This window comes from Meleagris gallopavo, chromosome 3, assembly GCF_905368555.1.
Source record: "Meleagris gallopavo chromosome 3, MGAL_WU_HG_1.1, whole genome shotgun sequence".
NCBI lineage: Eukaryota > Metazoa > Chordata > Aves > Galliformes > Phasianidae > Meleagris > Meleagris gallopavo.
In genome coordinates this window covers 73559642-73573302 of record NC_139406.1, presented here as the reverse complement: position 1 = coordinate 73573302, position 13661 = coordinate 73559642, and the positions used below count along the sequence as shown (strand labels likewise).

Here is a 13661-nt window from a genome sequence, read left to right as displayed (position 1 = left end):
GTGTTCATCTTCCAGCTATATCTTCCATCATCCTAACTCCTGGCTGCTTGATCCTGAAATCTGCTTAATATCTTGAAAAATATACCCCTAATTTGTGTCTCCAGAGGTGCTCGGCACCTGGCATTAGCAAGCCTTCAGAACGCTCTCCAAGTGACAAAACCACATAAAACCCTTTTTTTTCCCCCCTGAAAAAAAAAAAACCAAGGAAACAGCTTTTTTTTTTTTTTTTTTTTTTTTGTCACTGCAGCTCCACATGAAAGTATGTTCTAAAACAACTTGAAACGCGATAAAAACACAAAAATACACGGGCTTGGTTGGGTTCGCCAAGACAGTGTAGTACTAATCACGGATTGTGTACTGAGACAACAGTTAAGCATCGGAACAAACTACCCAGAGAGCTCTGAGTATCCTTTTGTCATCAAAGGGGTACTAAAAACAGATAAGGTATGCACATCTGCCAGGAACAACTAAGTATTTTCAGACACACGCTGGGGCAGAGGAATGAGTAGATGAACTCTTGAGGGAGTTATTTTCTCCAAATCCATACTCAGGTTGTTCTGAACACAAACCCTTAGCCTCTGCGAAGGAATCTTACGACAGTCAAGGGCCATGACACTTCATTTGCTCTGCACCCGAAACTCCCACTGAAGCCAATTATTCAGTCTAATTCAACAAAGACCACAGCTTCTCTGGCAGTGCAATTGTTGGTAACCATCAACAAACTGATTCATCTACAATTGGGCCAAATGTTACAAAATCTGTTTCTGAGTTCTTGTTTGTACCCCCTTCATAAGATTACACCAAAATTAAAGCATGCAGTACTTGAACTAACTTCAAAGGCTGAGCTTGCACTTCTAGCTAGTTCAGCCTTTTTATTGGTTCATGTTTTCCATTTGGCTTCAACATCCTGTTCTTTACTGATGCCCTTCTACAGTTTCATTTACAAACATTACATCCTTGGTTAGTGAGCCATGCTAATTAATACTGCAGTGGAGGCTATGGATTATAGTAATCTCATGCCTCCTGCTTGGAAAAATGCTGCAATTTTTCCACCCATTTACATGTAAAGCCGTATTGAATATGGCCAATTGGTCTTAGGAAAATTTATCCTGAGCTTATTTAATCAGAATATATTTAACTAAACTCATTTATGCTGTTATCTGTTGTCAGTTTTGTTCATAATGAAGCTCAAAAATTTCAATGTAGTAGAAATGTGAGATCTACTACATCCTAATTAGATTATGTCGAAACAAAAAAGTAAAGCTGAAACAGGCTGGTTTCAGCAAGCATATTTTTAAGAATGTATGTCAATAACAAGTTTGTTAAAAAAACACCAACATGATTCAACTGCTTTCTGGATACTGTACACTTCTGACTGAGCCTCACCTTTCAAACCTGGGACAACAACCCGACTTGGATTTTAGCTCCTCTGGGGATTTTGTAGCCAGACTTCCTGACAGCTGCTCTTCTCACGGATAGCCAAAGTTAGGACTGTAAAAAAGATCTGTTTTATTTACAGTGCCATCTGATATCACATAAAAGCTATGGAACCTTTAACAATATAGCTATCGTAAGTTGACAGGATCTTCCAACACCAGAATAAAAAATAGCAATGACATTTTTTAGGAAGAGGTGGTATCTTTTATTAGACCAGGTGATGTAAGTGGAAACAACAGACAAACTCTCAGGCTCACAGTTTGTTCATCAGGTCATAAATAGGTCAACAAATACATCATCTTCGGGGTGCTTGTGATTTTATTTTTGTTTTCAATCATGTTCATGAACTCTCTTCTCATAAATGGATGGTATTTCCATTGACACGACTGCAGCACGGTGATACAAGGCACACCATGAGGTGGACAACGGAGATGCCCAGATGCCAATGACCAGATGGTCATTGCAGACATTTACCATGTCATTACCTTAACAAGAATTAAACCAGACTTTGAATGAGAAGTTTATAAATCTATGAGAAAAAGATTTAAAAACTTGCTACAGGAAATGACTGCAAAAGTGGCACTTGAAGCATGACCACGGCCAGCCTTTTTTTGGCAGAATGAGCATGTTTTGCAGAATCCCTCTCTCAGGGTGCAGTCCCTAACTGTGCCAGGCTTCCCTTTGAGAACTCACTCTTCTGGCACACGGAGCAATGGCTGGCTGGGGTGAACTTATGAATCTAAGGGAAGCAAAGGTAGCGGCTGGTGGAGAGCAGGTGTGGTCTGCTATATGAAGGAGGCTTTTCCTCTTCACAGCTACTCTGCCACACTAGTCAATTAGTTGGTCTTAGTTGTCTGTCAGGATTAATTCCTCAAACAGAACAATAGCTACTCAAACAGCAGTAATTGGCAACTTTCTGCTCTCCTAGAGGTCTGATGGTTGCTGTTCAGGATTAGGGAAAATAAAAGTTAACCAGTGGTCCAGTCAAACCCTATCAAGGTATGAAGAACTGCTTGTTTCAGTAGCTTTGTGCTACTGAAAGGTATCTATGCATCTTCTCCTTGGACTTACCGCAAAACATCTATAATGAAGAAGGAGAGTACTGGCACATGCACCACATGCTTGCATGTATGCCCTCACTGGGACTGCTAGGAAGGACATGCTGGCAATGCCTTAGTACAATAATGCTTCCATATTGTAGATGATGTTGTGAAACAAAACCATGTTACAGCACATCAACCAAACTGTGCTTCAGAAAGGAGTGTGATAAGCTAAGCTTGCACTTTGTCCTTGCGTTGTGGTCCTCGCTTTCATTTCCAGAAGGAGGAACTCTGCTCCTGTACTGCTCTTCCCTGGGATGCTTTCTGGAGCTGAACCCAGGCTTGGGATGCTCATAGCCTCCACTTGAAGGGCTGCCATTTGCTGAGATGGGGCTGCAGAAGCTGCAACAGTGACATGCCATGATTTCATACCTTCACTGGTTAAATGGAAGATTAGAAATTTATCTGTTAAGGTGGTTTAATTCTACAGGTTCCTACCTGGAAAAAGAAGGATAAGGAAAAGAGACACCTTAGAATAATACATCTCTCAGCAAATACAGAGCAAAGAAACAGAATAAAAGCATTGGTTTTGATGACTTTGTTTCCACTGTAGACAAACTAAATAACATTTAAAACCCCAAAGGAAAAAAACAACCCTTGCATCATTCAAAGGGATTCGAGCAAGGAACGTGGATTGGAAGGAGCTGTCTCTGTGGGTGTGTGGTTTTTTTTAATTTTTCTTAAGAAAGCAAATGATCATGTAGCATGTTTTTGGCAAGTTAGTTTGTCCAAGCAAAGCTTTTAGGTAAGAATGATACAAGAAAAAGAAAGAGGAAAAGAAAAAGAAAGAGGAAGAAAGAGAAAAAGAACAAAAAAAAGAGAAGGGAAAAAAGAGAAGAACTATCACATGAATGTTAATGTCTATGCTGTGGAGCGTGGTGTGTTTTCTCATTGTCAGGTGTGAATGCAGATGTTAGCTGTGACTTGACATCAAGTTGGCAACTGGGAAACAGCAATCTCTTTTTAAAAAATAGAACTCGTGATGGTACCAAACTGTCTCACTATATATCTATATAAAATTTCCAAAATCTGTCTCTTTATGGCTTGGACTAAGCTTGAGAAACTGCTTATTTGAGATTTTTTTACTTCAGAAGCATGCATAAAATCAACAAAGGCTTATGAAATCCCTGTCTGCTCCATTTATTCTGATTTGAACTTTTTTTCTCCTTTGTTTATAATGCCCTTTTGGAAAACTGAAAATATTTTTTTCCCCTGCTAATTTTGAATTTTTCCATTTAGGAATAATTGATTCACCCTTAATTTTTGAACAGCTGCCATTCCAATTTTATTAAATATCTTCTTGTGCCACAGTATCTCTGTTTGTTCCAACACTGCTATTGACTGATGTCCACACCGCTGCAGCGAAAGGGTATTTAAAAAGTTAATTTCTGGCCCAGGAATGGGAGGTGGAACACAAATGTATGCATTTCCATATGTGGCAGATAGCTTCTAACCAGCATTATTTAGTTTTTTTTCTTCCTTTTGGGATAGAGAGGTAGATATTATAATAAACTCTTCAAGAATGTGGCTGGCTGAGGGAATTGCTGATGTCCCATGTGATCTTTTTCCAGCAGATTTTTGGTTCTAATTTGATCCAGATTATGAATATCTAAAGACTCTGTGTCATATGCAAAATCACTTGACAGTCACAGTCCTGTTCCTAGTCGGCTCCAGGCCACACCACAGAAAGCACAATCTGAAGCATCACAGCTGGCACTCTTTGTGGAAAAGACAAGGATTCACTGCCTAAATTTTCTCTCAGTGGTAAACTTTCTTTAAAATTTCAATGTGTCATAAGCAAGAAATGATTTAGCAATAACGCCTGCTTTCCTCAAAAATGACCTTCAAGGACACCATGAGGAAGCACATGACACTGCAGGTGCTACAGAAGTCTGGGGAGGAAATAGGGCTGCAGACTCTGTTTTGGAACTGCAGCACTTTCTAAACAAACAGTCCTAATACTTAGGAACAAAAACCAACTGGAACAGGTGCCAGAAGCCCCAGTTCTGGGTGGACTGAGAAGGAGATAGCTGCTGTCCTCTTGTGATGTGTACGCCTGAGCGTTTTCACGAGATTTATTTGCTTTGATGCAGTTTGATGCATGGAGTCAGCACAGGTCTGGAAAGGCACTCAGCCTTATAAAAGCCCAGAAACAGGAGTGACTGGGAGCAACTCCTGCGTGCTGACTTAGTAGAGCTGGTTACCACTGTCCCTCATCCATGGCTCTTCCTCCAGTGTATCCTGTACCCATATTTGCACAGTCCTGAGCTGCCCTTTACACAGAACAATAAGGAGTTGGCTCTATATTCCACAGTAATGACGTCAAAGAATAATAACAATTAGCACTTCATTTAGCATCTCAGCTATAACACAAAGATGTCTAGCCAGCACTATCTCAGGCACATGGGGAAACTGGTCACACAGAAAAGAATTTAATGACCTGGCCAGCCATGAAGTAAGCTATTGCAAAGAGTCATCAGATTTCCTTATATGCAGACCTAGGTCCATCTACCCAAACATTGTCTCACGAAGGCTGTCATTTAGAGGAAAATTCCTCATATGTAATTTATAATCATAACAGCCATAAAGCCTGCTATGCTTTTGTTCCAATTAAAATTTTATCCTCTTTCTGCATTGTGTAATGGGGCGGGGGGAGGGTGGGGGGGAGACTAGCTCTGCAGAGTCTCCAGCCAGCCCTCCTGCTCACGCTCAATGACAGCACCTGCTTGCTCAGCAGCAGCAGTGCCCTTCTGGACACGGGTGTACAGACAGAGATGCAGATATATGATCAGTTCGTGTCTCTATCTTGTCATTCTTTCTGCATGATGTCAGTAACATTTGGCTTTTTGAGAAAATCCTCAACAGCCATTCTTCATGTCAGTGTCAATTCATTTCAGTCTCAATTATGGTAGCAAACTTTAATTCACTTTGAGAAATGACACATTTGAGAAATGGCACATTTTCTCAGTTCAGAAATGCTGTTGTAAAGGCTGCTCCCCTCACTTATTGTGATTGTGATTTCTCTATCAACCCACTCCTTTTTTATCTCAAACAAAGCTCCCTTCTCTCCAGTTTTAAGGATCCATATCACAGAATCACAGAATCACAGAATTGAAAGGGTTGGAAGGGACCTCTAGAGATCATCGAGACCAACCCCCCTGCCAAAGCAGGTTCCCTACACCAGGTCGCACAGGTAGGCGTCCAGGCGAGACTTGAATATCTCCAGAGAAGGAGACTCCACAACCTCCCTGGGCAGCCTGTTCCAGTGCTCCGTCACCCTCACCGTGAAGAAGTTCTTACGCACATTCGTGCGAAACTTCCTGTGCTGCAGCTTATGTCCGTTTCCCCTCGTCCTGTCTCCACGTACCACTGAAAACAGACTGGCCGCACCGCTATGGCCGCCACACCTCAGATATTTATAAACCTGGATCAGTCCCCTCTCAGTTGTCTTTTCTCAAGGCTAAACAGACCCAGCTCACTTAGCCTTTCTTCATAGGGGAGATGCTCCAGGCCCTTCACCATCTTTGTGGCCCTCTGCTGGACTCTTTCCAAGAGATCCCTGTCTTTTTTGTACTGGGGAGCCCAGAACTGGACACAGTACTCCAGATGAGGCCTTACCAGGGCAGAGTAGAGGGGGAGGATCACCTCCCTTGACCTGCTGGACACGCTCTTCTTAATGCACCCCAGAATGCCATTGGCCTTTTTGGCCACGAGGGCACACTGCTGGCTCATGGCCAACCTGTCGTCCACCAGGACGCCCAGGTCCCTCTCTGCAGAGCTCCTCTCCAGCAGCTCATCCCCCCCAGCCTGTATTGGTGCATGCAATTATTCCTCCCTAGGTGTAAGACCCTACACTTGCTTTTGTTGAACCTCATCTGGTTTCTTACTGCCCAGCTCTCCAGCCTGTCCAGGTCTCGCTGAATGGCAGCACAGCCTTCAGGCGTGTCAGCCAATCCTCCCAACTTCGTATCATCAGCAAACTTGCTGAGGGTGGCCACTATCCCCTCATCAAGGTCATTGATGAAGATGTTGAACAAGACCGGACCCAGCACAGACCCCTGGGGGACACCACTGGTTACAAGTCTCCAGCCAGACTCTGCACCACCAACGACGACCCTCTGCGCTCTGCCAGTCAGCCAGTTCTCAACCCACCTCACTGTCCACTCGTCTATCCCACACTTCCTCAGCTTTGTTATAAGGATGTCGTGGGAGACAGTATCAAATGCCTTTCTAAAATCAAGGTAGATTACATCTACCACTCTTCCCCCATCCACCCAGCATGTGACAGCATCATAGAAGGCCACCAAGTTGGTCGAGCACGACCTCCCCTTGGTGAACCCATGCTGACTACTCCTTTGTCATTTGCAGTCATGATCCCCTGGCTTTGGCAGAGGTGTGTAAGGCTTGAGCAAATGCCTCACTGCACAGGGGGCTTTGGGCTTTCATGGTGCATCTACTGCACTTGGTGTAAATCCCATGGAGGCTACCAGGAATAAAAGCAGTGACACCACCACACACAGGTGGTGATGTGGAAACCCAAGGCAAAACACAAGATTGAGAAGGTACAAAGAAAGAATCTACAGAAAGGATTATCAATGCTTATAAATATCTAAAGGGTGGGAGTCAAGTGGATGGGGCCAGGCTCTTCCCAGTAGTGCCCAGTGACAGGACAAGGGGCAGTGGGCACAAACTGGAACACAGGAATTTCCAACTGAACACGAGAAAAAACTTTCTTGCTGTGAGGGTGACAGAGCCCTGGAACGGGCTGCACACAGATGCTGTGGGTCTCCTTCTCTGGGGATACTCAAAACACGCCTGGCCACTTCCCTGTGTAATCTACTCTTGGGAACTTGCAGTAGCAGCAGGTTGGACTACACGATCTTCAGAGGTCCCTTCCAACTCTCACAATTCTGCGATTACAAATAGCTCAATTTGTTTCTAGGTGTGCTGTTTGTTCTTAGCACACCCTGTAAATGTCATTTCATGTATTCTGGTAGTACGGCCATTTGTCTGAGGGAAAGAGGTGAAGGACGGACCCTTTCAGCACAGCAGCATCACTCCAGGCGTCCTACAGAACCGCCCCACAGAACCACGCAGATCCCTCCCTCACGCTGCCCAATGCTCCCCCCCGCCCCGCCGCAGGCAGCGCGCGCGCAAGGCGGGCTTTGAGCCGAACCGCTCGCCGTAGCGAGGAGGCCCTACCCGCGCATGCGCAGTGGTGGAGCCGTAGGGGGTGCGCGGCCGGAGGGCGGAAGGACGTTGGTGGGCTCGCGCCGAGGTGAGGCCCCGCTCGCGCCGCCCGCTCCTCGCGCCGCCGGGCCCTCTCCCGCCCGGAGCTCCTCCCGTTCTCTCTCTCTGAGGGCCGCCAGCCGCCACTCCGCCGCCGCAGCCCGTGACCTCTGCGCGTCCCTCGGGCTGGCGGGGACGGGCCCTGCGCCGGCGGGCGTCTTCTGTGAGAGAGGCAGCACGGCGAGGCCCGTCTGAACTCGGCCCCGGCGCTGCGGGCCCTCCGTCCCGTCACAGCGGTGTGCCTGAGCCTCGAAGGGTCGCGGGGCGGGGCCGGGTCGCCGTGGTTGCCCTAACGATGCGGTTTGCGGATGCCTTCCTCTCTATCTCCACGTATTTAGTAGGGCATGGAGTGGGAGGTCCGGCAGAAAATGGAGCAGGCAGGGCCAGCCGTGCTGCCGTGAGCGCCGGCTGGAAAGAGTATAAGGGCATACCCGGGTTCCTCACCGTCACGTTGTCCTTGAATGCTGCCCCTTAAGTATTGAATAGGGATTCTGTGCTTATCTTGTGCCGATGATTGTTACGCGGCACAGAAGGCTGTGACCTTTCTCAAGCAAAGTGACAGAAGGTTTATTGAAGTAGAACTTCTTGTCTCACTGTTCTCTTCCTTTTTTTTTTTTTTTGTTTGTTTGTTTGCTCTTTTAGGAAATACAGTCAGCATGTCCTCCGCGCTGTTGCCTAAGCCGCAGATGCGCCGCCTTTTGGCCAGGCGGATGAAGTTTCACCTCTTTGGGGCATTTTTTGTGTCTCTCGGATGTGCGGCATTGTACAAGGTGAGATCAGTTTGTACAAGGTGAGATCACAAGTCGGGCACTGGAATGGGCTGCCCAGGGAGGTGGAGTCACCGACCCTGGAAGTGTTCAAGAAACGTTTGGATGTTGTGTTGAGAGACATGGGTTAGTGAGAACTATTGGTGGTGGGTGGATGATTGGACTGAATGATCCTGTGGGTCTTTTCCAACCTTAGTGGTTCTCTGATTCTGTGATCACGATTCGTTCAGTTATAAACTGGCCTCACCGGAGCGTAAAATTTATGATGCTGCCTCATTGAGCTTTTTCACCAGAAAGCTTTAGTAATGTATTTCTGTAAACGTGTCCCAGAACACAAATAAGTCTTTGTAATCTTCATGTGAAGAAGTGATCTGAATAACCTGATGCCTTACGCTGTGTTCGAAATCATACAGTTGGTGACAGTTTAACCTGAAGCCTCCTTGTCCTAGAGTGCTTGTGACGATTTCACAGAAGCGATGCTCCTCACGTTAACTTTAGATAGCTTGTGACTTTGTCACGGTATCAGAGACATTTGAGAGTTCTTACTTTATCTTTAGACTGACTTTGAAAACGGTACTCATAAGCAAACCACAAAGGCTGCCAGTTATGCTGAGGTGTGGGACAACTACTGTGGCCTTTTTTCTTTTGAAGCAGCATGTAGGAATGGAACTTTGTGTTTCCAGAATAATCCTGCTTGGTACTTTGCCTTCTGATAAAGATAAAAAGTACTTCTGGGATCTTGCTTGTTACATTTGTATCATAGGGAATTAGGAAACATAAATTCCATAAATTTTGTGGAAGAACTGGATCTTGCTTCACCTCCTGAATGTATGCATGCACTATTAGCAGCATTTATATACTCCAGACGAGGCTCCAGGTAGACCTTACTGTGGCCTTCCAATACTTGAAGAGAGCACATAAACAGGACGGGGTACGGTTGTTACGAGGGTGGATAGTGATAGGACAAGGGGGAATGGTTTTAAACTGAGATGAGGAGGTTTAGGTTAGATATTAGGAGGAAGTTTTTCATGCAGAGGGTGGTGATGCACTGGAACAGGTTGCCCAAGGAGGTTGTGGATGCCCCATCCCTAGAGGCATTCAAGGCCAGGCTGGATGTGGCTCTGGGCAGCCTGGTCTGGTGGTTGGCGACCCTGCACATAGCAGGGGGTTGAACCTAGGTGATCATTGTGGTCCTTTTCAACCCAGGCTGTTCTATGAGTCTGTGATCCAAAATTAATGTCAGGTTATTACAAAATCAGCACTGTCAGACTCTGGGGAGACCAACAAACGCCTGTTAGAAACAATAAGCTCGCATAGTTCATGCTCAGCATCCACTTAACACATCTGATGAGAGGTAGGCAGGCTTGTTTGTGATGAAATTTGCAATGTCCTTCAACTGTCTGTGGTTCTATACTCATGTGGCAGCCTTACTTTAGGCTTTAACACTTTAGGAAGGCAGTGGACCATGTTTAGAACAAGTAACTGATGTCAGTAGTAATTTACTGTTACTTGTTCACTGCTGTTGGACAAACCCACTTTGACTTTTCCTTCAGACTTTTTTTTGGCTTTTTGAGCGTATCCTTGTGCCTCAATTGAGTGGGTACCCAAGGAGCATTTTACTGGACTTCCATAGTTTATCCTGCAGTGTAGCTGAACGGTAGTCAATTATTTTGGGATGCCATTTGACATGGAGTTACAGTTGTGCAGCTGTCCGTTGTATGTCTGAGGCATACTCAGAACTTGCTATAACAGTTTGTGTTATCAGAGGCTGGCTACCAGTATAGACAGTGTTTCTGGATCTTAAAAATGTCATGTGCTATCTCTTTAAGGTTTCACTGTGACATTATTTTCCAGACCAACAGTCAGGAAGCCTGAACTGTGGATTTGAATGGGAACAAGGCAACCTTTTACTACCTTCTATCACTGAACTTGAGGCTGTTCAGACTGATACCCACTGCTAAAATCATAGCAGTGGTAGCAAGAAAGCAAAGCCAACCAAGCAAACCCACTGCCACCTGTAAAGCTTTGCAAGCTTTAATTTTCTGTGTGTTACTTTCCAGTTTGGAGTTGCTGAACCCAGAAAAAGAGCTTATGCAGAGTTCTATAAAAACTATGATCCCATGAAGGATTTTGAAGCCATGAGAGCAGCTGGTGTGTTTGAGTCTGCACCGCCCAAATGACCATAATCTGCATTTCCAGGTAATAAGCTACTCTGTATCAGAAGAGAAGTTTGGATTGTTTTAGTGAAACATTGTGCTCCCATTTGCATTTCTTCCTTTTCTGTTAGAAAAGTGCTTTCAAGGAAAACAAGATACAGTTGTGCTCTTCATGAGAGCTGTGGGTAATGAAATCATGAAGAAGCATAGGAACTGAGAAGAGGGAGTAGGGGCAGAATGGGAATCTCCTGAATATCTTTTGGGTGATAAAATGTGTGAGCTACAGCAGACCTGCAGAGTGGTGTCAGGCCTTTCCCTCCTCATGCAACAGTGTTCCAAACAGTTCTGTCCTTGCATGGAGAGGAAGCAAAGCTTTCGCGTAAGACTTTCCTGCTATCACTATTATATTGATGTGGTCACATCTTGAATTGCTTAACTCTGGGCTATCAAAACGCACTACTTGTGGTGCTTGTGGTACAGTGAAGGAGAAAATGGAAAGGCTGTTTCTCCCTCGCTGTGTGGATCTCTATGTGAGAAGTAGAGACAGGTTCCACACATCCTTTTGTCTTTTGGGGCTAGTTAGAGGGGAAAGATAACTACTCATGAGGGGAAGCATGCATACATGCATGTATTGAATACCTATATTTAAATGCATGTGAATATGTGCATTTTTAAAAAACCACTCTAGCATGCAGTGTCCTGTGTAATGAGATTCAGATTTTTGCCTTGCTGCATTCAGCAATAGAACTTTGTTCAGGGTTCTCTTTTCACAGTGCTTACTGCGCTGCCTTTTGTACGAGCACTGCCAAACTCCGTTCTTCTTCCTTCTTATTGTAACACTGGGAAAAAGTCTTGATTTCAACCTTGTTACAGTTATTAATAAGCACACAGCCAACTGCACAGGCTCGTGATGTGACAACAAAAAATTCCTCCCCCCTTTTTCATTGGGATTTCTGACCCTGAGTTCTCTGCTTCTCTTAAAATGACTCCAGACTAATCTGGGATGATAGCTTTTTCATTCTTTTGGAATGTTTTCATATTGTGATCATTACGTGATAATCTGTGGCTCTAATTATCCTGTCCAGCTGGATTTTCTCAGCCTGTTTGCTTAAAGCAGCAAGATTGAATAAAACATTTGTACTTAATACTGTTAGCAAGAAGTTTTGTTGTGTGACAATCTAGACCTATCTGTGTAACAGAAGCAGAGCTCCAACTATCTAAGTCATTCTACAGATCTTTTTTTTTTTTCCTTTCCCCATGAGGAAAGAGTGCCTGTGCTCTAGTGGTAATGACTCCAGAAAAGGTAAATAACAAAATGACAAATTTACTTGGTTTTAATTCTGCCTCTCGGTTGGTCCTTGCTAACAAATAAGGACTTTCTAACTTTCCTAGACACTGGATTGCATTCTTTAGTCAGGTGGCCTTCATCAGAGTGTTCGGAAAGGCCATCTGGTGGTAAAACCATTTGAAACAAACACTGTCAACAGTGATCCATGTTAAATATTTAATTGGAATCATGAACAGGATTTTTCTGTGTGAGTAGAGCTCCCCTCTACTTATGTTCCCATTTGGGGCTTAGAAAAATCAAGTTACACATTGTGTGCACCTGTTAAAATTAAATGTTTCCTAAACATTTCTCCCATTCCTTAATTGCACCGTCTCAAAAGAAAATGTGAAGGATAAATCTTTATATGTCATTTTGTTTGTTTTAATTGCTGGTGCTTTTTATTCCTTCTCCCGCTTACGTAAGAATTTGTATTTTTCTACAGAATAGTAGGAGGAAGGAGCGAACAAAGCCACTGTTTCAAATAGTCTAAAAAGTCTGTGAGAAGGACAAGTACACAAAACAGATGGAAGACATTTTCATTTCCCTCAGAAATTTAAATGTTATTTATGGAAGTTGGAGGTTGAATTTGATGGGTTTTTTGTACTGTTACCTAAAGGGTACAGTGGTCATGCATATTCTATAGCTGCTCTCATTTTATTGGTATATATTCTGTATGGGGCATAAATACAATGCTTTAACTTCATTTAGTACTCACACTGGAATCGGTGCTTACCCCTGAAACTGAGGAGATGGTACATGGGGAGGGGAATTTGTTAGTAAAGGTGCTTGTTTGGAATGCTGCACCGACTTTGTTCCTGCTGGGATGCGAAGGACTTAGTGTTTGTGCATGGATTTACAGTTTCAGCTACTGGCACAGACTGTGTGAAGGTACTGATAAAGGAAACTAAGTATGGGTCTGGGGAGTGTCCTACCTCTAGAGTGTGCTCCGCAATGTAATAAAGGGGCAAGCTAAGAATTTGGTGCTAACCACTTGCATGACTCTTGTCCTGGAACACAGCTGGTGTTGGATTGTGTTCAATATAATGTGGAGAAGCAATTTGAATTTGGTTTTCTTCCTTCCTTGGTAGGTTGCCTACACCACTTGTTTCCTCTCTGGCTTCTCTCTGAAAGTTGCATTCCTTTCTCTTTCAGGCCCTTAGCAAGATTGATTCAGTTATCAGTGCTGCATGTATAGTGAATCTGACGTGCTGTGCAGGATTGTTCCAGCTCTTGATTTGTTCCATGTTTCACTTCTGTTTGCCACATGGAGGGTGTGTGAATCTTAAACTGTCAGGAAATAACGAGGGAATTCCTCTAGACTAAACTACCACATAAACATTTCTCTCTATTGCTGTGCTTTCCTACCTACTAATGTCTTTACTGGGAGTATGAAGTTTGTCCAGCGTAACTTAATTTCTTTTTATCTTGCAGATCCACAGATCCCCTTCAGCCTAAGGAGACCTAATGACTGAACCTTACGTGTTCTCTGAATTATAAAGTGTAATGTACTAAAGCATATGATGTGCTCTAATGTATCTCAATAAATAAAATACATACGTCAGCGAAGCTTAATTGTCTTCATTAA

The 13661-nt window shown here is 44.1% G+C and overlaps 1 protein-coding gene across 1 annotated transcript; it reads left to right on the top strand.

The window, feature by feature from the left end:
- Positions 1–7657: 7657 nt before the first annotated feature.
- Positions 7658–13642, top strand: COX6C (cytochrome c oxidase subunit 6C). Its single transcript, XM_085221473.1, has 4 exons — positions 7658–7815; positions 8469–8596; positions 10654–10792; positions 13508–13642. Exons 1-3 carry the CDS (start codon positions 7746–7748, stop codon positions 10771–10773), a joined length of 318 nt encoding a protein of 105 aa, XP_085077599.1. The 5' UTR covers positions 7658–7745; the 3' UTR covers positions 10774–10792; positions 13508–13642.
- The last annotated feature ends 19 nt before the right edge of the window (positions 13643–13661 follow it).